Source organism: Cricetulus griseus, chromosome 5 (genome assembly GCF_003668045.3).
Source record: "Cricetulus griseus strain 17A/GY chromosome 5, alternate assembly CriGri-PICRH-1.0, whole genome shotgun sequence".
Classification (NCBI taxonomy): domain Eukaryota; kingdom Metazoa; phylum Chordata; class Mammalia; order Rodentia; family Cricetidae; genus Cricetulus; species Cricetulus griseus.
The window spans coordinates 180,136,674-180,159,933 of NC_048598.1; the positions used below are offsets into that span (position 1 = coordinate 180,136,674).

General features: G+C 41.4%; 2 gene segments (V, D, J or C); both read left to right on the plus strand.

Annotated features, from left to right (window-relative positions):
* Positions 1-1,823: 1,823 nt before the first annotated feature.
* On the plus strand, positions 1,824-16,528 carry LOC113838605. The segment is given in 3 exon segments: positions 1,824-1,869; positions 1,951-2,274; positions 16,215-16,528. Coding segments are annotated over 3 exon segments (684 nt in total).
* Positions 16,529-20,411: 3,883 nt separating this feature from the next.
* LOC113838773 lies at positions 20,412-21,036 on the plus strand. The segment is given in 2 exon segments: positions 20,412-20,457; positions 20,540-21,036. Coding segments are annotated over 2 exon segments (543 nt in total).
* Positions 21,037-23,260: the final 2,224 nt, after the last annotated feature.

The following is a 23,260-nucleotide window of genomic DNA, read 5'->3' on the forward strand; positions in this document are numbered from 1 at the left end:
ACGAGTTTGTAGGTTTTGTCCAATTTGTATTGCTGTTGAATTATAACTTGAAAGCATGGTGATCTGATAAGATACAAGGCATTATTTCAAATTTTTGTATCTGTGGAGTTTTGCTTTTTTGCCAACTATGTGGCCAAGTTTAGAGAAGGTTCCATGTGGTGCTAGGAAGAAGGTATATTCTTTTGTGATTGCATGGAATGTTCTGTAGTTATATTTTAATCCCAAATGGGTCATAACTTCTGTTAGATCCTTTGTTTCTTTGTTCAATTTCTGTCTGGTGGTCCTGTCTAGTGGTGAAAGCAGGGTGTTGAAGTCTCCTACTATAAGTATGTGGGTTTTTATGTGTGGTTTGAGCTTTAGTAATGTTTCTTTCACAAAAGTGGGTGCCGTCTTATTTGGAACCTAGATGTTCAGGATTGAGATTTCATCTTGATGGACTTTTCCTGTGATGAGTATGAAATGCCCTTCTTCATCCCTTTGGCTGGCATGGGGGCTCAACAGGATGGTCAGGGCACTCTTCACATTGAGAACACCCTGACACCTGTTCTTCTTATACAGAGATATGTTTCTACTTCAGCAAACTATCAAAGCTTTGAAAAAAAGGCATTTATAGACTCTAATGGCCACCATTTGAGATTTCTTATCCATGTTTGTCTCACTGACAGACATGGGTGTATCTGATTATCCATTCATTCTGTCATTGAAAAGTCTCATGACTTTTTAGGATTACTTTAACCCCAAATCTATAGCTCTGATAGTATTATAGTTTCCCTTTGACATTCACAACCTAATAGTCGTGTCACACAGCTGATGACAGCACAATTATTTCGTGGGACCCTAACATGGACAGTTAAACGCATCTGTGCATTGATTGGTTCTGATGTGTACCATTGTTTCCTGTGGATATAGATATGATTTTTTCCATTGTTTCCAACTGCAGGAATACAATTCTGGGCTTTGTATCTCACACGTAAAACATGGGTCTTTAGAGCTACCTAGCAGTGAAAACACATGATTTCTGTTTAATTACTCTGAATTTATTTAATTACTATAAATCACCATAGACCATGAAGCTTTTTAAATATGAAGAGAGAGAGATTTCTTATCTATTTCTGAGGTCCCTCTGGGAAGTATTAACTAATATAAAGACTGTGAGATTGGGCTTTGGCGAAGTATACACACCTAAAATATCACTCTCTGAAACCATGACCCACAAATGTGGCACCATGGCCAGAGAGGGTTAAGCTGCAATCCAATTCCCTCATGTCTCTTTTCGAATAAACATTTAATATCAAGTATACTAAATGTTTGTGAGTTGCTCCCTCACAAGCTGAATTTTCTAGATGAGTGGTAAGAATAACATTAACTCAAATGACACTAAGAGAAAAAAGATTCCTACAATGTTATTATTCTGGTTTCCCACCACTAAGAACTAAAATACATCCTGTGACTAAATCTAATTGATTTTACAACAATATGCACTGAGGATATGGTACTCTCTTTGCTTGCACAGTGTGCATGTGGACTCTCTTCATGCTTTCATTCCAAGTCCTGCACAGTGTGCATCACATAATTTCCTGTTTACAAGGAATTGAAATATCCACAAAGAAGTAGAAACTTTTCCAAATATTTCATCACACAGTATCTCTGAGAAGCATAAAGTAAATCTCAGACACCTGTAGGTGAAACTGGGAAACTTGACCCTTGCCCCCTTTTATCCTCTCAGGATCCTCCCCCAATGCAAAGCAGCCTCAGGCTCAGAATGAAAGCCCAGGCCTAGCTGAGCAGCCCCATCTCCTTCTCACTGGAACTTCCAGCAGAGCATGGCTGTCCTGGTGCTGCTTCTCTCCCTGGTGACCTTTCCAAGCTGTAAGTGTTCAGAGTTTGAGGAGAGGGACTCGGGTATTTAGTTATGGGTTGTATGACTGATGGTGATTTGTTTGTCCCCAGGTGTCCTGTCTCAGGTGCAGCTGAAGGAGACAGGACCTGGCCTGGTGAAGCCCTTGGAGACCCTGTCTCTCACCTGCACTGTCTCTGGGTTCTCATTAACCAGCTATGGTGTACACTGGGTCCGCCAGCCTCCAGGAAATGGTCTGGAGTGGATGGGAGCAATATGGAGTGGTGGAAGTACTGATTATAATTCAAATCTCAAATCCCGAGTCACCATCACCAGGGACACCGCCAAGAGCCAAGTTTTCTTAAAACTGAACAGTCTGCAACATGACGATACAGCCATGTATTACTGTGCCAGAGACACAGTGAAGAAACTCCTGTGTGAGCCTGCACAAAAACCTCCCTGCAGAGACATTCAGGACCATCAGGGGGCTCTGAGTTCCAACAGAGACTTCCTTGACTGGTATGGGGTTGCTTCAGAAGCTAGGGAACTCTGAACTATGCTTCATGAACATGTGTTTTTATGTCAGCCCCTGTGGTTTCCTCTTCCAGCCAAGGAAATCCTTTAGAGGACCCTCTTCTGTCATATTCTATTAAACTTACTATTTCTTTACTCGTGAGAAAAACACAGAATTTACCACAGACCCTGTAAGCTGCAGATTAGCATCTTATCATCAAAGAGATTGAGATATAACTATAATTGTAATATATTATATCAAGTGTAAAATTTTTTTGTTCAATATATGTGAATCTACACACATGAATATAAGTGTGCACCTGTGTGTGTCTATGTGAGTGTTCATGTTGGTGCATGAGTGAATGCATGAGTGTGTGTGCATATGTGTGCATGTGTGTACATGTGTTGCATGTGTGTGTGCATGAGTGTGTATGTGTGTGCATGAGTGTGTGCATGAGTGTGTGTTTGAGCGTGTGCATGTGTGTGTGCATGTGTATGCATGAGTGTGTATTAATGTGTTTCTACATGTGTGTGTGCATGAGTGTGTGCATGTGTGTGCATGTGCATGTGTGTGTCCATGTGTGTGTGCATGTGCATGTGTGTGTCCATATGTGTGTCTATGTGAGTGTTCATGTGTGTGCATGTTTATGTATTAATGTGTGTGTGTGTGTGTGTGTGCGTGTGTGTGTGTGCATGTGTTTGTGTGTGCATGTATTTGTATGTGTGTGTGTGTGTGGTCACGTGTGTGTGTGTGTGTGTGTGTGTTAATGTTTATGTGTGTGTGTATAACTTGATTTACTTACATTTCAAAATGAGTTTGAAATGGATCTTCATAGAAAACTTGGGACTTCTGAGTAATCTCTAGTTTATCCTCTTTTATTTTGAATGAGATGGAGAAACCACAAGTCCATGAAATATAATTGACTTTCAAAGACACATTGGAAACTGAAATATCCATAGATTATTTGTTCTAAAGTTAGAGGTACCAGTAAAACTGTTTAATTGGTTATAATTTTTACAGATTGCATTTTTATACACTTTCATCCTTGTAAAAATAAGATGGCACTTCAAACTCCCAAGTCATGATGCCTCTGAAGTTGTGTCCTGCACAACCAATCTACAGATTCTCAGGCTCAGTGTGCACATGCCAGCTGGTGTCAGCTCCAGTCCTGGTTCCATCTCCCCTTGGTCCTTCCCATAGGCTACTGAGTTCTGTGATTTTCAATTATTGCTTTTGCTACCCAAAAAGGCTCCAGAGTTCCTGCTCTGGAAGTCTCTGTTGATGCTGACTAGAATGACTGGTGTCTCCAGTGTGAGCTGAGAAGTTTCATTCAGAGAAGCAGTGTGGGCTGTGGGCTCCAGGTTAATGGATGATGGACTTGTGGCACTGTAAAAAGGTAAAGAGAGTCTGTATATGTGAGGCTGAGGCTGCTCTGAAACCTCTTGCAGTGACACCAATAGTATGTGAGGAAAATTTGGAGACCAAACTGACTATGCTCTTAGAATTCTGACAAAAGATCATATGACAGTGACATGAACAACTCCACAGGATCCTGAACACACAGGATCCACTATCATGTTACCTAAGGTGAGGGTGAGGATCAGCCTACATGGAAGCTCCTAAAATGAGCAGGGAAAAGTGTTTAATCAATTTTTAGACCTAAAACCTATCAGAACAAACCCTCTCAGATCTAATCCCAAGGATTTCTCTTTTGACCAAGAAAATACAAAGTTATCTGGGAGAGTCTGACAATATGAATTAAATGAATTCACATATCTTCATTTAGGTAAATAAATTATTGAACAAATAGGAAAAGGTGAAGATTTCCCCCTCAAGTAGAACAGAAGTAACAACAATGTATGGAGAGGCTCTTGAAATTATCCTCTCTTCAGTATATGCTGTGATCACTTCTAGAGAATTATAAAGAAAAAGATACAAAGGTGACACATGTGTATTATCTAACACCAGAATAACTGTCCTTACAGCATAAGCCCTGAAAAGTTGGTACAAGAGTGGTATGTGTCCTGCAATGTTTCCCCATATTACTACTTGATGAGATGTTGTCTCATTAGAGTAAAGTAACAGCTAAGCAAAAGTGAGTGGATAGTTTATACATCATGTGTAGGATTATCTGTAAGTGGATTTTTTAAAGTAAGTGAAAGACCCCACCAGTTCTTAGGTCGATGGGAAGATGGTGCCAGAAAAAGTGACCAACAAAGTCACTTATAATTAGCAGTCTCCCTTAATCATTTGCTTTCTGAATTTATTGCTTCAAAAATCACTAAACTGCTTTTATTATTTTTCTTTACTCTTCAGTATCTCCACATTTATACTATAAAAGTACACTATGTCATATTATTCTATCCAAAATCTGACACATCTTCCAAAATGGAGCTCTACCTACCTCATACTTATTGAAGCAGACTTGGGGCTGCCCATATGGGCATGTGGGTGGAGCCAAGGACTGCAACATAGGAATCCTACCCTTGGCTCCACCCTCAAAAATACAATGGATCTGTTTCTTGTTCAGAAAAATACATTTTCAAATGCTCCTCAGTAAGAAATAGAGCCATGAAATCATCATGCCTACCTATAACAGAGTTTTGGCATGCTTGACTCCAGTTAGGGTTATACGGGTGACAACAGCCATGATGAGTTCATGAATGTGATAGCTGTGTTGTGTCCTGAAGACAACATTTAACACCAGTCCTCCCTGTGCTCCACTCTATACTGTCTTCCCTCCTCCTCTTCCTCAGTGATCTCTGAGCCTTTAAGGAACTTGAATGACACTGGAAATCTGGTATCACACAGAATATTAGGACAGGGAAGGACAGTTCCTGCCATGCATAGAATCCAGTTGGTGAATTGGAGACTGTGTCTGTTGAGTGTTCTCTCTTTTGTTTTGTAGGCTTTGAAACTAGAATGGAAAAGGCAGGGTGAGACATCTTTTTTTAAATATTTATTTTTATTTTATGTTGTCTTAAGGTTTTTATTGCTGCAACAAAATATCATGAACAAAAAACAAGTTCAGGAGAAAAGGGTTTATTTCACGTACATTTCTATATCATGTGTTTCCACTGGAGAAAGTCAGGACAGAATCTCAAGCAGGGCTGGAATATGGATGCAGGAGCTGATGCAAACTCCATGGAGGTGTGCCATTTACTGACTTGCTTTCCATGGCTTGGTCAACCTGATTTTTGATAGAACCCAGAGCCACTAGCCCAGGGATGGCACCACCCACCATGGACTGGGCCCTCTGTCATTGATCACTAAATAAGAAAATGCCTTTCAGCTGGATCTCATGGAGGCATTTCCTCAACGGAGGCTCCTTCCTCTCTAATGACTCTAGCTTGTGTCAAGTTGACAAGCAAACCCTCCACTACATACGTTTATGCATGTAGAGGAAGACATCTTAAGTGAGGGAAAAGAGGAGCAAAGCACAGGGTAATACTGGAGTTTTGAAAGGAAATAATGGGTGTGAGAGAGAAAGGAGATGGGTAGGTTGGAAGTAAGAGAATTGGGGAAAATAAAACAATGAGGCATCAATGCCATAAGTTTTTGTGTTGCTATAAAAATTTATGAAGTGTCCCCATCATGATGACTATATGAATAAGAAGAAATAAAAACTGGCCTAAGACGACATGGAGACAGGAATGCATTCCCTGGTGAGAGGTAGAAAAAGGAAGGGCAGGGTGTGGATTATAAATTGATCACAAGGAGAACTTCAGGATGTGGAAAAGTGAGTACAGCAAATATAAAAATGTCTCCACAGCAACCACTGAGAGAAAGAGAAACAGTAACGAAGAGTGCCTCACTTGCAGACTTCCTGTGGTCCTAGGACAGACTCTCTCAGAGAATAGGAAATTCCAGAAAGTCTCAAGTGTTACTGTCAAAGGGAAGGAGTTCTGCTAGAGGCAGGTATGACCCTGTCCAAGATCTACCTCAGGGAGAAGCCATGTCCAGCACAGACAGGAGAGACTGAGCACATATCTATAAACACAGCCCTGGGTGGAGCTTTTTAACTTCTCACTAATAATTAGGAGACTTGACAGTGTGGAAACACAGTGTGTGCTGGGTGTTTGCTGAAAAGGAACTAAATAAAGTGTGGTGAATTCTTCATATGGAGAATGTGTGCACAGAGATATGTTACTCTGTCTATTTCTGTATCTGTCATCAGTGCAACTGATTTCTTATATCTGCTCTGAGTTCATCCCAGATGCAGAGCCTTCTCTAGCAGGAAGTCATGCAAATGAGGCTTCTCTGTGCCCATGTAAAACCACCCTGCCCTTACCCTGCAGCTCTGAAACAGGAGCCCAGCCCTGGATTCCCAGGTCCCCCCATCCTGTGATCAGCACTGAACACAGGCCACTAACCATGGACTTTGGGCACATTTGACTTTTATTATTATTATTAGAAAAGTTAGTTAGTAGAAATTAGATGTGGTATGTTGTTATGGCATAGGAAATAAGAAAAATTGTATTTTGTGACAGTTTTCTGACCAGATTTCTCGGTCCTTGTAGGTGTCCAGTGTGAAGTACACCTAGTGTAGTAAGGCCGAGGTACAGTGCTGTCTGGAAAGTCCCTGAAACTGTCCTGTGTGGCCTCTAGATTCAACTTCCCTAGCTATACCATGAACTGGTTCCACCAGGCTCCAGGTAAGGGGCTGGAGTGGGTCACATGCATTACTTATAATAGTGATGACATTCTACTATGACAACACTGTGAGGGCCCGATTCACCACCTCCAGCTACAATGTCAAGAAAATTCTGTTCCTACAAATGAACAATCTCAAGCTGAGGACTCAGCCACTTACTACTGTGCAAGAGACACAGTGAGTGAAAGCTACTGTGAGCTCAGATACAAATCTTCCTGCAGAGTTCTCAGAACCAACAGGGGTAGCTGAGAGCACACAGAGCTCTCGTTACAGAAGAGCCTGTTCAGAGAGGCTAACATGGCTGGAATCCTCTGTGTCTGGGCTGCTTCTCCATATCACATGCAGGGATTCTCTCTATAGGTGTGGTGTGTAGTATTCCATGAAGTTTCCAAATTTCTATTGAAATACCTATTTTCCATTATAATAATTGGTTTTTTTGGATAAAAGAGTAACATTTATTTTGGATCAGTGTCTTTTTAAATATCTATTCAAGAAAATACTGCTTGGGAGGTAGAGGAGCAGAAAACAGCAGTCTGAACATACTACTAAATTGTGTTTCCTTTCCTGTGAAAGAAACCAAATTTTTTATTTTATTAGTTCTAGTTAGGGAGCAAGCTTATTTCACGTCCCTTCTCCCTCTCCCTCCCCTCACCTCCAACCCTCCTCTCCCACCCCCAGCCCAGCCCCCACCCCATCCACCCACCACTCCCCAGGCAGGGTAGGGCCCTCAATGGGGGCTCTACAAAGTCCACCAAGTCTTCCTATGCTGGTCCTGGGCCCTTCCCCATGTGTCCAGGGCCAGAGTGTAACCCTTCACGTGGGATGGGCTCTCAAAGTCCCTTCTTGCACCAGGGAAAAATACTAATCCACCACCAGAGGCTCCCTGGAGTGCAGAGGCCTCCTTATTGACATCCATTTTCAGAGGTCTAGATCAGTCTTGTACTGGCCTCCCCAACAGCATCTGGGGTCCATGTGCTCTCGCTTGTCAGGTCAACTGTTCCTGTGGGTTTCTCCAACCTGATACAGACCCCTTCGTTCTTCATTCCTCCCTCTCTGCAACTAAATTCCTGACTTCGGATCAGTGTATATCTGTGGATGTCTGTCTCTGCTTCCATCAGCCACTGGGTGAGGGCTCTAGGATGGCATAAAGAGAAGCCATCAATCTCATTTTAGGGCAAGGGCTTTTGGGTTATCCTCTCCACCATTGCCTGGATTGTCAGATCGTGTCACAGTGATAATTGTTTTTTATTTATTCATTATATTATATCTCCATTCGTTTCTCTGCTTTATGCCTTTGTCTCCTCCCTTCCAGTCTCTCCCTCTATCTTCCTCTCTCCCCCTACAAACCCTCCTCTCCTTGACATTCTCTCTCCTTCCATCTCTCCATGTACATACATAAGTATGTATATGTGTTTCTGTGTGTGTGCGTGTGTGTGCGTGTGTGTGTGTGTGTGTGTGTGTGTTGACATATGATGTTCTCTGTCAATCTGCAACATATTTTCGAGACAGTTCTATAACTGTGTTTGCAATTGACCACCTGGCTAGACTAGTTGGCCAGTGAGTCCAAGTAATTATGGTGTTCCCATATCACTAAGATGGGATAATTTGCTGGCTGCCAAACCCAGCTTTTTTCACTCATGAAGATCAAAGTTCTGAGTTTATATCCCACTCAATCAGTCCTGTGTAGCAAGAACTTGAATTGCAGAGCTAATTTTATAGTCCTGGTAAAGCTGCTTTTTTAAATGCAGAAGGTGATATGACCTGAACAAACTTCAGATCATCACACAGGCCAGAAGGGATTCTGTGTGGTGACCAGCATCAGATCTGGAAGAAGCAAAATAACCCAGACACTGTAAACACTAGACTCACAGCATCTTAAGAACTAATGTGAGTATAGAGAAGGCTGTGTCAACTGTTTGTGTCCATGAGCACTACACCACCCACACAGAAACATATACACAACATAAGCATTAATTAAAATTCATCCAGTGCTGGGAGTAATGTGAGACTTTGATTCAAATCATAATACTTCAAATGTGAATTCCACACTGTGATTAACATATATTGTGTTTAAAACATCACTACTCCCTGATATGGGGTATGGTTGTATTTATCCATTCAAAATATCAGTCTTATTTTTTCTTCTCAAGAACAACTCGTTCCCATTCTTACCTGAGATTTGAGTCTGCGGGTTAACAGAGAGCCCAGGAACACAGAGGTGGGAGATAATATCTTCATGAACAGACAAATTCCTGCCCCCATCCTCTGACTGGGATCCTTCATTTTGTCCAAAGCATGTGAGCAGCAGAGGTTGCATAAGTCAACTTTCTCTAATCGCCAGCCAAATGGATATTTAAGCCAATATGGTAAGTTGCCTGTAACCAATGGTGTGAGTGCCCTTTACCAAAGAAAGACTGGAAAAAGAATGTGTGTGGCTGGAGTGGACGCATCCTCATGCTGTGATTATTGGAACACAGTTCTGTCATGACACTGGCAGATACTATGGAGGTCGCTCAAGAAGAACACAGACAAGACTGTGTGTCCAGCCATATAATTGTGTGTGAGCAGACAGGAAGCAGAGAGGAAGTCAGGAAAGCAGGGGTGGAGGAAAGAACAGGTGAAAGTGGCATGAGAGTGGAAGGGACAGAAGGGTCTTCAGGATGACAGGAAGAAGAGAGAGGTAGCTGGATGAATGAATGAGTCATAGTGCAGTACTATCACGCATGGTATTGTCATTTTAAGTAGGGTACGTAACAGACTGGAAAATGTTTTCAAATAACATCAAGTGTAAATGCACATCTATCTGTCAGTCTTTGTATGTCTGTTCTTCTATAAGTTTGTCTCTCTCTCTCTCTCTCTCTCTCTCTCTCTCTCTATGTATATATATATATATATATATATATATATATATATATATGTGGTGTGTGTGTGTGTGTGTGTGTGTGTGTGTGTGTGTGTGTGTGTGTGTGTGAGTCTGTGACTCTATGTCTGACTGTGTGCTTACTTAGGAGATGAGTATTTTCTCACTAGATTACATTACAGAGGTTACTACAACATTGTTTCATCACAGAGATCATATCAAAAACTTTAGAAGAACATCTTCTAAGTCTTCACTCAAGGTTCTAAAAAGGACCCCCTAATAGCAAAAGAACCAAAATCATAGGGATAAAAGCATCTACTTACAACATCATCATTCTATCCATGTTTTCTTATTATTCGTCTATTTCTCTCAGCCACAAAATGTTTTCAGTTTTATATATCATTACAACCAGCAATTTTCCAGCCCTAGTGGGGCTGGAATTCATTTGAACCATAAAAGACAGGTAAGGATGTTCATAGAGTAAGTCCTTATTGTCAGCTGAAATGTGGGATTGGATAATGAATGTCCAGGGAACTCCTTAAAGGGGAAGCCGGTTAGTTAAGAGATGAAATTGTCAGGGAAATCTAGAAAGCGGCACCAGTGTGCTACCCTAGACTTTTGGGTGGTTAGCTAAAAAGCTAAATGTTTGTGTTAGGTAAAAATCACAAGTAATGCAAAGTTTGTCTCTTCACACAGTGGCTGCTTTTCTCCCAGCATGCGTAGGGAGCATCAGGTAACCAGACAACAGAGTGAGCAACAGAGGTATGCAAGCAAGCAGGATTTGGACTGCTTTGTGCACTTTCACTATGGTTTCTGCTAGGAGAAGCTTTCAGCATCAATTGCTTAGGGCTCTAAGTCAAAGAAAGTATCTAAGTTTAATTTGCACAAGAAACAGAACCTGGCCCTTCAGCTGCTCTGTCCTCAGTGATCCTACAAGGCTTCAGTAAAGTTTACTCTCTCCTGAGCATGAGCCAATGGCCTGATTACCTTTGTAATTATCTTCCCAGGGAAAACAAAAGCAGCAAATCTCTAGCTAAGCTCTTGGGTTAAAAAACTGGGATAAAAGTAAATGAAAGAAGTTTCAGAATCTTTCAGTGCTGGGTTAGTCTAGATTATTCTTCTCTATCTGACAGTGAGACAAATCCAGGCATGCAAATTTTTCTATCCATATGGGAAGCTATAAATCAACAGCTCTGGGTGTGTAGTAATTCTATGTCCTTCAATAAATACCTAGGAATGCATTAGTTGGGATGCTTTTTCCTGGATCCTGAACACTGACCAAATGCGTGTCAATAGGTTAATTACAAGAAGACAGATATGGGCAATTACATAGGAGAGAGGAAAAACGACCTGACAATGGGAGACAATGCTGAATTTCTCTAATGGCAGTAGACATTACTGCTCTCTCTGTTTTCGATACTAATGGATTGTTTTACTTCGGGCACTTGCTGTCACACTGTCTGCGCCTTCTAGGATTGGAAGTCTGTTTTACACAAGACCATTGTGTCCCACTGTCTTGAAACTCAGCAGATACTCAAGAAGTGTTGAGTTTGTTTTCAGCCGATACATGAAATGAAAAAATCATGAATGTTGCCATCCTCTACCTGTCAGAGACCTGCCTGTGTTTTGGAATATTTGTACACTGTGAAGGTGTGTTGCTATGACTGATGTAATAAAAAGCTGAATGGCCAATATCCAGGCAAGAGACACAGTTAGAACTTCTTTGCAAAAGGAAGAAGAGAATAATTGAGGCTCATAGGGTGCCAGCCAGACTCAAATGGAATCTTTAATATCCTCATGGTAGAATGCATTTAATAAACTGTGGGTTAATATAAGTTATAAGAGCTAATTAGAAACAAGCCTAAGCTAAAGGCCTAGATATCATAACTGATAATGTATTTCCATGTTTCATTTGGGAGTGATCAACACAATGAAATTCCATTTACATATGAATCCAGATTTAGGGACATATTTACACATAAAAACTTTGAAAGCTTAAAATATGTTCAAACTTTCCAACTTAAAGTCAGACACAGCTTTCTAAGACCACAGTCTATCAGGCAGGTCCTGTTGAGAGCTGCACCCACTGCAGCTGCCAGGGGGCTTGATCCAGAAGCTGCCATGTGCAGAGCTGCACAGCAGATTGAAAGCATGGCTCACATGGTCAGAAAATGTATCAGGCACTTGTAAAACACTCCAGACACGGAAAAACTTTAAACAGATACAGTAAATATGCGTATATACCATAATAAGCAAGGTTTCCTTACTCTTTGGGAGGAGTGGATAGGGAATGGGGCTGTGGGGAGGCTTGGAGGTGCATGAGGACAGGGCATGGAGAACTGTGATTGGAACATAAAATAAAATTAAATTAAATAAATAAGAAGTTGAATAAAAAGAAAGGATAAATTAATATAAAAATAATAAGCTACAAAGAGATGAAAATACACTAGGTATTTGGATCTTTTATGATGCTTGGTTGACTTGAATTTTTTAATGCCAATGTAAAAATAGATGCTGGGAGACATAGATTATGGAAATTGATAAAGAAAGCCAACCTACATAATTTTTAAATGTCTTAAAAAAGTAAGCCAGAAAAATATTTTGCACTGAGGAAGAGGTTATGACTTTGTTTCCACTGGAAACAAAAGTTATGGTTTTCACTCTGAGATACCATCTTACTGCTATCAGAATGGCTAAAATCAATGACACCAATGACAGTCTATGCTGGAGAAGATGTGGAGAAAAAGGAACACTCCTCCATTGCTAGTGGGAGTGAAAACTTGTAAAACCACTTTGGAAATCAGTACGGCAGTTTCTCAGAAAAATGGGTATCAGTCTAACTCAAGATGCAGCAATTCCTGTCTTGGGCACATAGCCAAAGAATGCACATTCATATAATAAGGACATATGTTCACTATGTTCATAGCAGCGTTTTTTGTAATATCACAAAAAGATAAACTTGGTATACACTCACTCATATACGATTTTTAGACATAGAGCAAAGTATTACCAGTCTAACATCCACACTGCCAGAGGAGCTAGGAAATAAGGAGGTCCCCAAGAGAAGATTGCATAGTCCCTCAAAGAAGGGGAGGGGAACAAGAACCCCTGAGCAAAGTGGGAGCATGGGGGGGAGGAAGGAGGTGGGAAGGGAAGAAAGGGGGGAAACAAGAAGACTGAGACAGGGGAGGAATAGAGGAGGGCAATAAAGGAGGGCAATAATAGAGGGAGACAGTACAGGTATGGAGAGAGGTCTGGCACAGGTGAAATGTTAGGGCATCCACAGGGATGACCCCATTAAGAAGCCAGGCAGTGGTGGAGTAGATGCCATTGATGCCCTTCCCCTATAATGAGATTGTTGTCTCCCTTGGTTACCATTCCTAGAGTCTTGATCCAGTAGCTGTTTGAAGCAGAAACAGGCACCCACAGCGAAGCACTGAACCATAATCCTGGAATCCAGTTGTGGAGAGGGAGGAGGGATGAGCAATGAAGCCAAGATGGTGCTGCAGAAACCAGAAGAAACAGATGACCTGACCTACTGAGGGCATGGAGACCATATTCATAAAGCTGGGGAGACACCATTGACTGAACCAAGCCTTCTGAAAGTGTGTTCCAGCTAGGAGGCTATTGAGTGCCATCAGTGATGATCCATAGGAAGTAATGCTAAGATTTCTTTATTCAGATAAACACCAGCCCAAAGCAAGCCAGAGCATGCCCAGAGGCTGCAAGCTAGAGTGGAGAGAGGGAGAGAGAGAGAGAGAGAATGAGAGAGAGAGAGAGAGAGAGCAGCTCCATGTGTTCGTGGCCTCTTAAGAATTCTCTCTGAGTTATCTTGGCCCTCCCCTGAGCACGACCTCACGGGCGTGGCTAGGCACACCTGTAGGAGATACTAGGAGGCGGGGCTACAATGATTCCCTACAGAAGGACAGGACAGTCTATGGGTCCTCTAACAATGGAGCTATTCTTTATACCTAGAGCATAAATGGACATTGGAGCCCATTCCCTATGGAGGGATACTAATGCAGCCCAGATACAGCAAAGAGGGCCTAGGACCTAATAGATATGACAGACTTTGAAGGTCCCCTGTGGAGGGCCTCAGTATCCCCGTGGAGGAGTTGGGAGATGGATTGGGGGGGCTCATGGGGACCATGGGAGCATGGGAAGGTGAGGGAATAGGTGATGGATATGTAAATATGAGTAGTAATTAAAGAATTTAAATTAAAATTTTTTAAAGTTATTATTTTCTTGATAATTAATGAAGATCAGAATGGCTTGGGGTGACCACCTGAAAATATTGGTTACAAGCATGAATAAAACAAATAAAAAACTACATGCGACATGCATGCTCATCCCTCTACCTAGAAACATCTCTGAGAATGGATGACGAATGACATATCTTTTTGGGTACAGAGTCCCCATAACATATTTTTTTATTTTCCATCCTTTCATGCAGCATGGATAGAGGTTTTGTTATACAGCCCAATGGACTTATAAATTCAGCAGGTGCCTTTTACCTGCTCAAACATAGAACAAAATTCACCTTTAGCAGACTTGTACAAACTGCACATTCTATACTTGTGTCAAAGCAGATATATATGCTACCTTTAAAAGTTTCTGTGTTTTCATAAAAAAAAGTACCAGACACCAATAAAGAGTATCTCAGATGGTCCAGCCTCTCAGAGAGATATTTTTACAGTTGCCTCAAAATTTTGCATGCAGAACAGCTTCAGAGTTGCTATCTGAGATGGCCCAGCCTCACAGACTCTCCAGCCAAAATTGAGATGAGCTCTACACAGACCCATCACAAGAGAATAAACAAAAATGATACAGCCAGCTCTTCCATGACTTGACCATCATCCCAGGTTTCTCAGCATCCTATAGGGGATGCCTGTGCTCAGAGACAACACGAAGCCATCTAGTGAACACAACACCCACATTCTTAAGAAGTGAGATGGGAATTTTTGGGTCATTCATTGAGTTATGGGTGTCTGTCATCATTTAGTAGGGGTGGTTACAAGTTGTTATTGTTCATTGACTGGAAAAAAGCTGAACAAAGAAGATTAAATTGAAGGGGTCTCATTATGAAGGGAAAATAGAGAATATAATAAAGAAATGGTTGGATTGAAGGGTGGATTGTTGAGTCTACTTTTGAACTAAAATAAAACTTCTAGTGTCAAATATTTTACATTGACATGGATATTTGTTTACTAATACAAATATAAGAATATTTCTGATATAAAATATATTTCTATTCTTGTTTAAGTTGTTGTACATCTGCACTTCATTTAATGATATAATATAAAATTGTAGGCATGCTAAATATTAATGAAAAGCCTTGGATATACTAATTGTATAAATTGTGGATATAAAAACAATCTAACAGTGCATAAAGACAGTTATTTATTTGTTGCCTGGTGGAAAGATGAAGAGGGCAGTGGAAGGAATTATAAGGAATCTAAGGCAGAAAGTCAGGAGGCAAAAAAGTGAATTTGTTGCAAATAGGAATTTGACTACAGAGCAAACACTGAGTAGCAGACAGACGGTGACAGGGGATCTCACATTTGCAACCTCCAAATTCCCCTGAGAACAATGCTCTCAGCAATGAGTAAATTTCTAGAAACACTCCCACTCCGGTGTTCTCGCCACAGAGAAGGAAAAATGATAACCTGAGTTTCCATGACACAGAAGGAAATAAGAAAACCCATGTCCTTATCATAGAGAAGGAATTATGACAACTGCCGTAGGAAGGTCTGACCCTGCACAAGAACCTCATCAGGGAAGAGCCAGCTCCACCCCAGACAGTGGGACAGATGGCGGTATTGTGTAGAAGAAAACTGTGTGTGGAGCCATTGCATTTCATGTTCACACTGAGGAGACATGCCTGTATATGCACACATCATGCTCTGTTCACAGACACAGAGAAAACTAAGTGGAACATGGTGAACCCTTAAAAAGGGAAAGCTGCATTGGTAACTGCCACACTGTGTCACTTCCTGTAACTGACATCATAGTCTTTGATGTCTCAGATCTGCTCTGAGCACTGCCCACCTGCAGAGCCTGCAATAGCAGGAAGACATGCAAATGAGGCTTCTCTGTGCCCATGAAAACCAGCCCTGCCCTGACCCTGAAGTCTGGCAGAGGAGCCCAGCCCTGGATTCCCAGGTCCTCCCGTTCTGTGATCAGCACTGAACACAGGCCACACACCATGGACTTGGGGTTTATTTGGTTTTTCCTTGTTATTACTATAAAAGGTAATTAGTGGATAGGAGATACTATGGGTTTTGTAGACATAGGAAAGTAAAAATAGCTTCTGTGTCAGTTTTCTGACCAGAATTTATTGTGTTTGCAGGTATGCAGTGTGAGGTGCAGCTGGTGGAGTCTGGAGGAGGGTTAGTGCAGCATGGGGAGTCCCAGAAACTCTCCTGTGCGGCCTCTGGATTCACCTTCAGTAGCTATGCCATCAACTGGGTCCGCCAGGCTCCAGGGAAGGGGCTGGAGTGGGTCGCATATATTAATGGTGACAGTAGTTACATTTACTATGATAATGCTGTTAAGGGCAGATTCACCATCTCCAGAGACAATTCCAAGAACTCCATGAATCTGCAAATGAACGACCTCAAGTCTGAGGACAAGCCATGTATTGCTGTGGAAGAGACACAGTGAGTGAATGCTACTGAGGCAAACGGGGCTGGGCAGTTCTGTGTCCTGACTGCCCCTCAATATCACAGTTGAGGATGTAGGAGAGTGAGAAGGAGACGGGGAGACAGAGACTAAGGAAACAGGACGGTTGGCATGGAGACAGGGAAGGAGGGGAGGAGAGAAAGGATAGAAAGACATGAGAGAAGGAGGGATAGAAAGGGTCATCAGAAGAGAGAAGCTGAGGAGGGAGGGTAGCAGGTGTGACTGAATCATGGATTCCTAGGATCAGCCTTATTCTACCTAAATCTTCATAAAGCGTCTACTGCAAAAATTCCCCTTCGCTGTTTCAAGGGAAATATTCCCCATTTCTTTCCTCAAGAATACAAAGGAAATTGTGACATTACAATTTTGCTAACATGCCAACAGGGGATTGCCTACAGGCCTATCTGGTGGTGGAATTTTTTTTTAACTGAGGCATTCATTTCGCAGAAATCATAGCTTTGACTGCTTTGACAAAATTCAATCCACCACACAAACGGTCTTGTACTGTATCATGATCATTAGCAGAGTGTCCATGAGTCCACTAAAGAGAAGTAAACACATGACTGAAGACATGCAAGTATAAGAATTTACCTCTGAAACAGAAGATCATTGTGAGTAATGGGCAGCTTCACCCAGAATGCATTCCCTTTGAGTGTGAATATTCTTAGTGACTGCCTTCTCATGGAGAAGGAAATCTCACAACGAACCACAAAATGTGAACCCTAACTATTACTTACGTCATGAAAGACAAAAATTCTTGAGTAAGGGAGTCTCATACCACTTCTCCAAAATGTTAGAAAAAACCGCAATCATTCTTGTGATTTTGTAAGATCCTATAAGAACAATGAAAAATCAGACAACCCCAAGATGAGACACATTGAACATAAGGTGTGAAAAATATTCTCAACAACAGGACAACGTGGACAAGCAGGACACAGCACACATGGTGGAGGGTGCCCATCAGAACCTACACAGGAGGCAGCTCCCCAATGTTCAGACCTGTCTCCACGGCCACCACTAACAGCACAGAGTGTGCACACAGGAGTAGGGGATGCAATGTATGGGCTGTCGACTGAGAAAAAGTAGGTGGATGTTCTCTGGGAGCTACTGAACAGGTTGTTTTGAACTATTCTCTTCCATTTCCTCATCATGTACAGTACAGAGGCATGTAGAAAAGCCCACAATCCCTTGTTCTCTGTGCTGATCCTCACATAAAGTCACCAGTTCTCCTTATTCAAGAATGCTCTCTCTATATATTTCCTGTCATATCTTAGGGTTCTCTCTTTTTATTACAAATTAATCCAAAGACTAATCTGTATTTTCCCCCAAGAGATATTTTTAATTAGTTCAAATTAGAAACATGCCAGGTTCACATGTCAATCTATCTCCCTCTCCCTTCCCCCAAACTCTTGCCAGCTTTCCTCCTTATACCCCCACTGCTCCTAAGGGAGGGGACGGCCCTTCATGGAGGTTTGCCAAAGTCTGTCATATCATCATGGTAGGGCCTAGGCCCTCCCCATGTGTGCAGGCTGAGAGCATCCCTACAAATGGGATGGTCTCCAAAGTCTCCTCTTATGCCATGGGATAAATACTGATCCACTATCAGGGCCTCCATAGAGTTCATAGGCCTCCTTATTGACATCCTCGTTCAGGGGTCTGGATAAGTCGTGCTGGCCTCCCAGACGTCAGTCTATGGTCCATGAATTCCTTCTTGTTCAGGTCAAAAGTTTCTGTGGGTTTCACCTGCTTGGTCTCAACCTCTTTGCTCTTCGCTCCTCCCTCTCTGCAACTGGGTTCCAGAGTTCAGTTCAGTGTTTAGCTGTGGGTGTCTGCCTCTGCTTCCATCATGCATTAAATGAGGGAGCTAGGATGGCATGTAAAGAAGTCATCAGGCTCATTATAGGGGAAGAGCATTTAGGGGAGCCTCTCCACCATTGCCTAGATTGTCATTTGGTGTCATCCTTGTAGATCTCTGGAAATCTCCCTAGTGCCAGATCTCTCCTCGAACCTATAGTGGCTCCCTATGACATGGTATCTCTCATCCTGCTCTCCTCCATTCTTTCCAGACTCAATCTTCCTGCTCCTCCATTTCCTCCTCTCCCCACCTCTTCTCCCCCTCTCCTTCTCTCAGCTCCCTCTCCCCTAGGTTCATACTCCCAATTATCTCACCAGTTCCGGCCCCTTCCCGTTCTCAGGGGTCCATGCATTCTTCTCTTAGAGTCCTTCTTGTTTCCCAGTTCCTTTGGTGATGAAGATTGCAGGCTGGCAATCCTTTGCTCCATGGCTAAAAATCATATATGAGCGAGTACATACCATGTTTGTCTTTTTGTGACTGGGTTACCTCACTCAGGATGGTTTTGTCTAGTTCCATTAATTTCAAGATTCTGTTAATTTTCCATTAATTCCATTAATTCCATTAATATTTTCTGCTGATCTTCATCAACTCTACACCTGACATGGGGCTGATATCCAAAATATACAAAGGACACAAAAACTAGTCTCAAAAACAACAATGAAAGTAAACTTGCGGTGCAGAGCTAAAAAGAGAATTCTCAACGAAGGAATGTAAAATTGCTGAAAAACACTTAAGAAAGTGTTCAAAGTCATCATCCATCATGGAAATATAAAGCAAAACAACTCTGAGATACCATCTTACACAGGCCAGAATGGCTAAAATCAAAAACACCAATGACAATCTATGCTGGAGAGGATGTGGAGATAAAGGAACACTCCTCCATTGCTGGTGGGTGTGCAAACTGGTAAGACCACTTTGGAAATCAGTATGGTGATTTCTCAGGAAAATAGGAATCAGTGTATCTCAAGATCCAGCAATTCCTCTCTAGGACACATATCCAAAGAATGCACATTCATACAACAAGGACATATGTTCAACTATGTTCATCTAGCATTATTTCTAATTGCCAGAACCTGTAAACAACCTAGATGCCCCTCAACTGAAGAATGGATAGAGGAAATATGGTACATTTACACAATGGGTACTGTGTCTTTTCATTACTTCACTTAACATAACCTTCAAACCTGGTTGCATGCTATTTCTTTTTATGGTGTGCTCATTGTGAAGGGCAGACCTTCCCATACCTCGCCAATGCATTGGTCATATTAAGGACCATGGTTAACATGGTTTTGTAGTGGTCTTAAGCAGTAATCAGACTAAGAGAGAAATATAAAAGTACACAGAGACAGACAAACAGGAGGTAGTATGACTGATCTCCAGGCATGGTGTATCTTACTGGGCAGGTGATTCCAAGTCCACTGACGTGGCAACATAATCAGTCCCATTGGTCTCCTCTCAGAAAAACATTAAAAATCACATGCACTAAATGCTTGTGAGTTGCTTTCTCACAAGTTGGATTCTAGGTGAGGGATATGGAAGTGATTAACTCCACTGACACAAAGAGAAAAGACTAAGTAGTTCCACTACCTGTATTTCACATATAGGAGTCCAGAGGGATGACTAAATTCATATGACCAAATCCTTCTAAAGACTCTGCTGGAATTCACAGTGACATTCATTGCATTGAAGATGGGGCATTCTCTTATGAATGTGGACTAATTTAATGTTTGGCATCCAATGCCAGCACAGGGTGGATCATAAAATTTCCCCTTTACATGAAACTGGAAATCAGAAAGAATCAGGAAATGTTCCTGATTATTTTGACACTAGCTGCTATAAGAAGCACAAGACAAACATCATTCACCAGAGAGAAGAGTGGAAACCTTGCCCTGTGCCTCCTTTTATCCTCTCAGGATCCTCCCCCAATGCAAAGCAGCCTCAGGCTCAGGCTGAAAGCCCAGGCCTAGCTGAGCAGCTCCATCTCCTTCTCACTGGAGCCTCCAGCAGAGCATGGCTTTCCTGGTGCTGCTTCTCTGCCTGGCGACCTTTCCAAGCTGTAAGTGTCCAGGGTTTCAGGAGAGGAACCCAGGCATGTTATTATGGGATGTATGACTGATGGTGATGTTGTTTGTCCCCAGGTGTCCTGTCCCAGGTGCAGCTGAAGGAGTCAGGACCTGGCCTGCTGCAGCCCTCACAGACCCTGTCTGTCACCTGCACTGTCTCTGGGTTCTCTTTAACTGACTATTATGTAAACTGGGTCTGCCACCCTCTAGGAAAGCGTCTAGAGTGGATGGGAGGAATATCATGGGATGGAAACACTGGGTATAATTCTGCTCTCCAATCCCAAATCAGCATCACCAGAGACACCTCCAAGAGTCAAGTTGTCCTAAAACTGAACAATCTGCAAACTGAGGACACTGCCCTGTATTATTGTGCCAGAGACACAGTGAGAGAATTCCAGTGTCAGCCTGCACAAAATCCTCACTGCAGGGATAGTCACGACCAACAGGGGGAGCAGAGGACCAACAGGGACTCCAAGGACCAGTATGGGTTGCTTCAAGATTTAGAAAGTACTAGACTATGCTGCATGAACACTTGCTTTAATTTTAGAACCTATGGTGTCCACTTTCCATAAAAAAATCCACTAGAGATCCCTCTTGACAGTTGTAGCCTTATAAACTTGGTATTTTTACATGTACTAGAACCAATGGATTTTCCCCACAAAATAATTTATAAATTTTTTCTTATTGTAAGAAAGGTTGACATATAATTTATGGTGATATATATATATATATATATATATATGTGTGTGTGTGTGTGTGTGTGTGTGTGTGTGTGTGTGTCTGTGTATAAAATCTGCTTAAAGCCATTCAATTTATTTCATGTATGTACATGCTTTTCCACAGGACACCACAATGTATTATACTTGTGAACTGTAAGTTCATTAAGTATGCTTAGAAATCTTGAGTAATCTGTAATTTGTGGGTTGATTTTTTTTTACATATGATAGAAAAAGGACTCCTATCCTGTGTTAATGTTATGAAATCTTGGAAAATTGAATATTCATATTTTCTTTCTTGTCAACCAAGAACACATAAGAAAGTTAACTTTGTTTTGATTTTTGACAAATTACATTTTTATATATTTCCCTTTGTAAAAGTAGAATTTCATGTCAGAATCTCAAATAATTGTTCCTCCCCAGGTGAGTCATGATCCCCCAAACCACATCATTATCAGCCGTCAGTGTGCACATCCCAGCTGATGTCAGCTCCAGACCTGGTGCCATCTCTCTCAAGTTCTTCCCATAGAAGGCTGCTGTGACACCAGCAGTTGTGTGGTGAAACTTTGGGGACAGAATTGACCAGATTCTGGGACTTAGATTCCCGATATTAGGATTCACAGCAGTGAACTGAACAGTCCACACAAACTGAGAACAACAGATCCACTGTCCTGTTACCCAGGGTCAGGCATGGATCAGCACACAGGAATGTTGAGGTCATGGGATGAGCAGGAAGACACTTTTAAATGATTGGCTAGACCTAAACTATAGCAAAGACAATGGCTAGAGGTTCTAATTCTCCAGAATTTCCCTTTCAACAAAGAAAATATACAACCTGACACTGAGAGTCTAAGACTATGTCCCAAAAGCCCATGCACACATCAATACTGCAGTAATAAATTATTAAACAAACAAGTTCAAGTGCCCCCATGGAGTAGAACAGAAGAACCAACTCTGCATAGGCAGTCCCTGAAATTCTCTGTTCCCAACTATGTCTTTTTATTCCATCTAGGGAGTTACACAGAAAACATATCCAGGTGTTATAAATGCAGAATCCTGTCCATCTCCACCTCAGTGTCAAAAACACCAGAGTAAGTGTTCTCAAAGCATGTGCCCTGATCATGTGTGACAAGAACACACATATTCCTGCTCTGTTCTTTCCCTAATTCTGATTGACCATGAGGAAATAAATATCAAGCTTGATGTCAAGTGTTAAAAAACAAATGAAAATAGCTAATTCATGAATTATTTATAGATTTTTCTGTAAGTAGATTTTATAGAAATAACTGAAGAACCTCACCAGTTGGCCTGCAAGATGTCCCCAGATATAGTGGCTGAACCTGAATCATTCAGAGCAGACATGGAAATAAATTTCATCAGTACCTGGTAGCCTCAGATCTGTTATGTTCGGCTCTCACTTTAAACCATGTTATAACAATTATTCCCATCTAGTTGATTCAGTGATTTATGAACTTTGTAAATTTCTTAACTCTCATGTAAAAAATAAAAACATCAACAACTATAATGGCATTGCAATTGTGATGAGAAGACTCCAGGTATTTAAAAAAAATAGATTCATAGTATAATCATGAATCTAACAGTGGTATAATTAGCAATGTGGTAAGCCATTATTTACATTTTAGAAAATTTACAAATAATTAAATGTTGAAATGTAATGATGTAAAATAAAAATCTGTATAGTTGTTATTTATGAAGACTCCTTGCTAGAGTACTGTGTATCTAAGAACCACAAGAGATTATCCTAACGGGTGTATTACTCTACTGTCTGTATTTTTTGTTACATTCCTACACTATTTTACTTAAATGATGTTTAAAACTGATTGCATTTACCCCAACTATCATAGTTTTCACATACAAGTGCACTGTTGAGAGACTACAAATTAATGTATCAGGGTGATAACCTTATAAAATCAATTCTCTGCATATATGAAGAACATAACATCATATTAACTATGGTCAATATCCACACAACTCATGGTTTGAATAGTCCTTCCAATACAACAGACTAGTCTTCTCAATCTACAGTGTGTAACACAGGGACAACCTTCTCTCAATATTA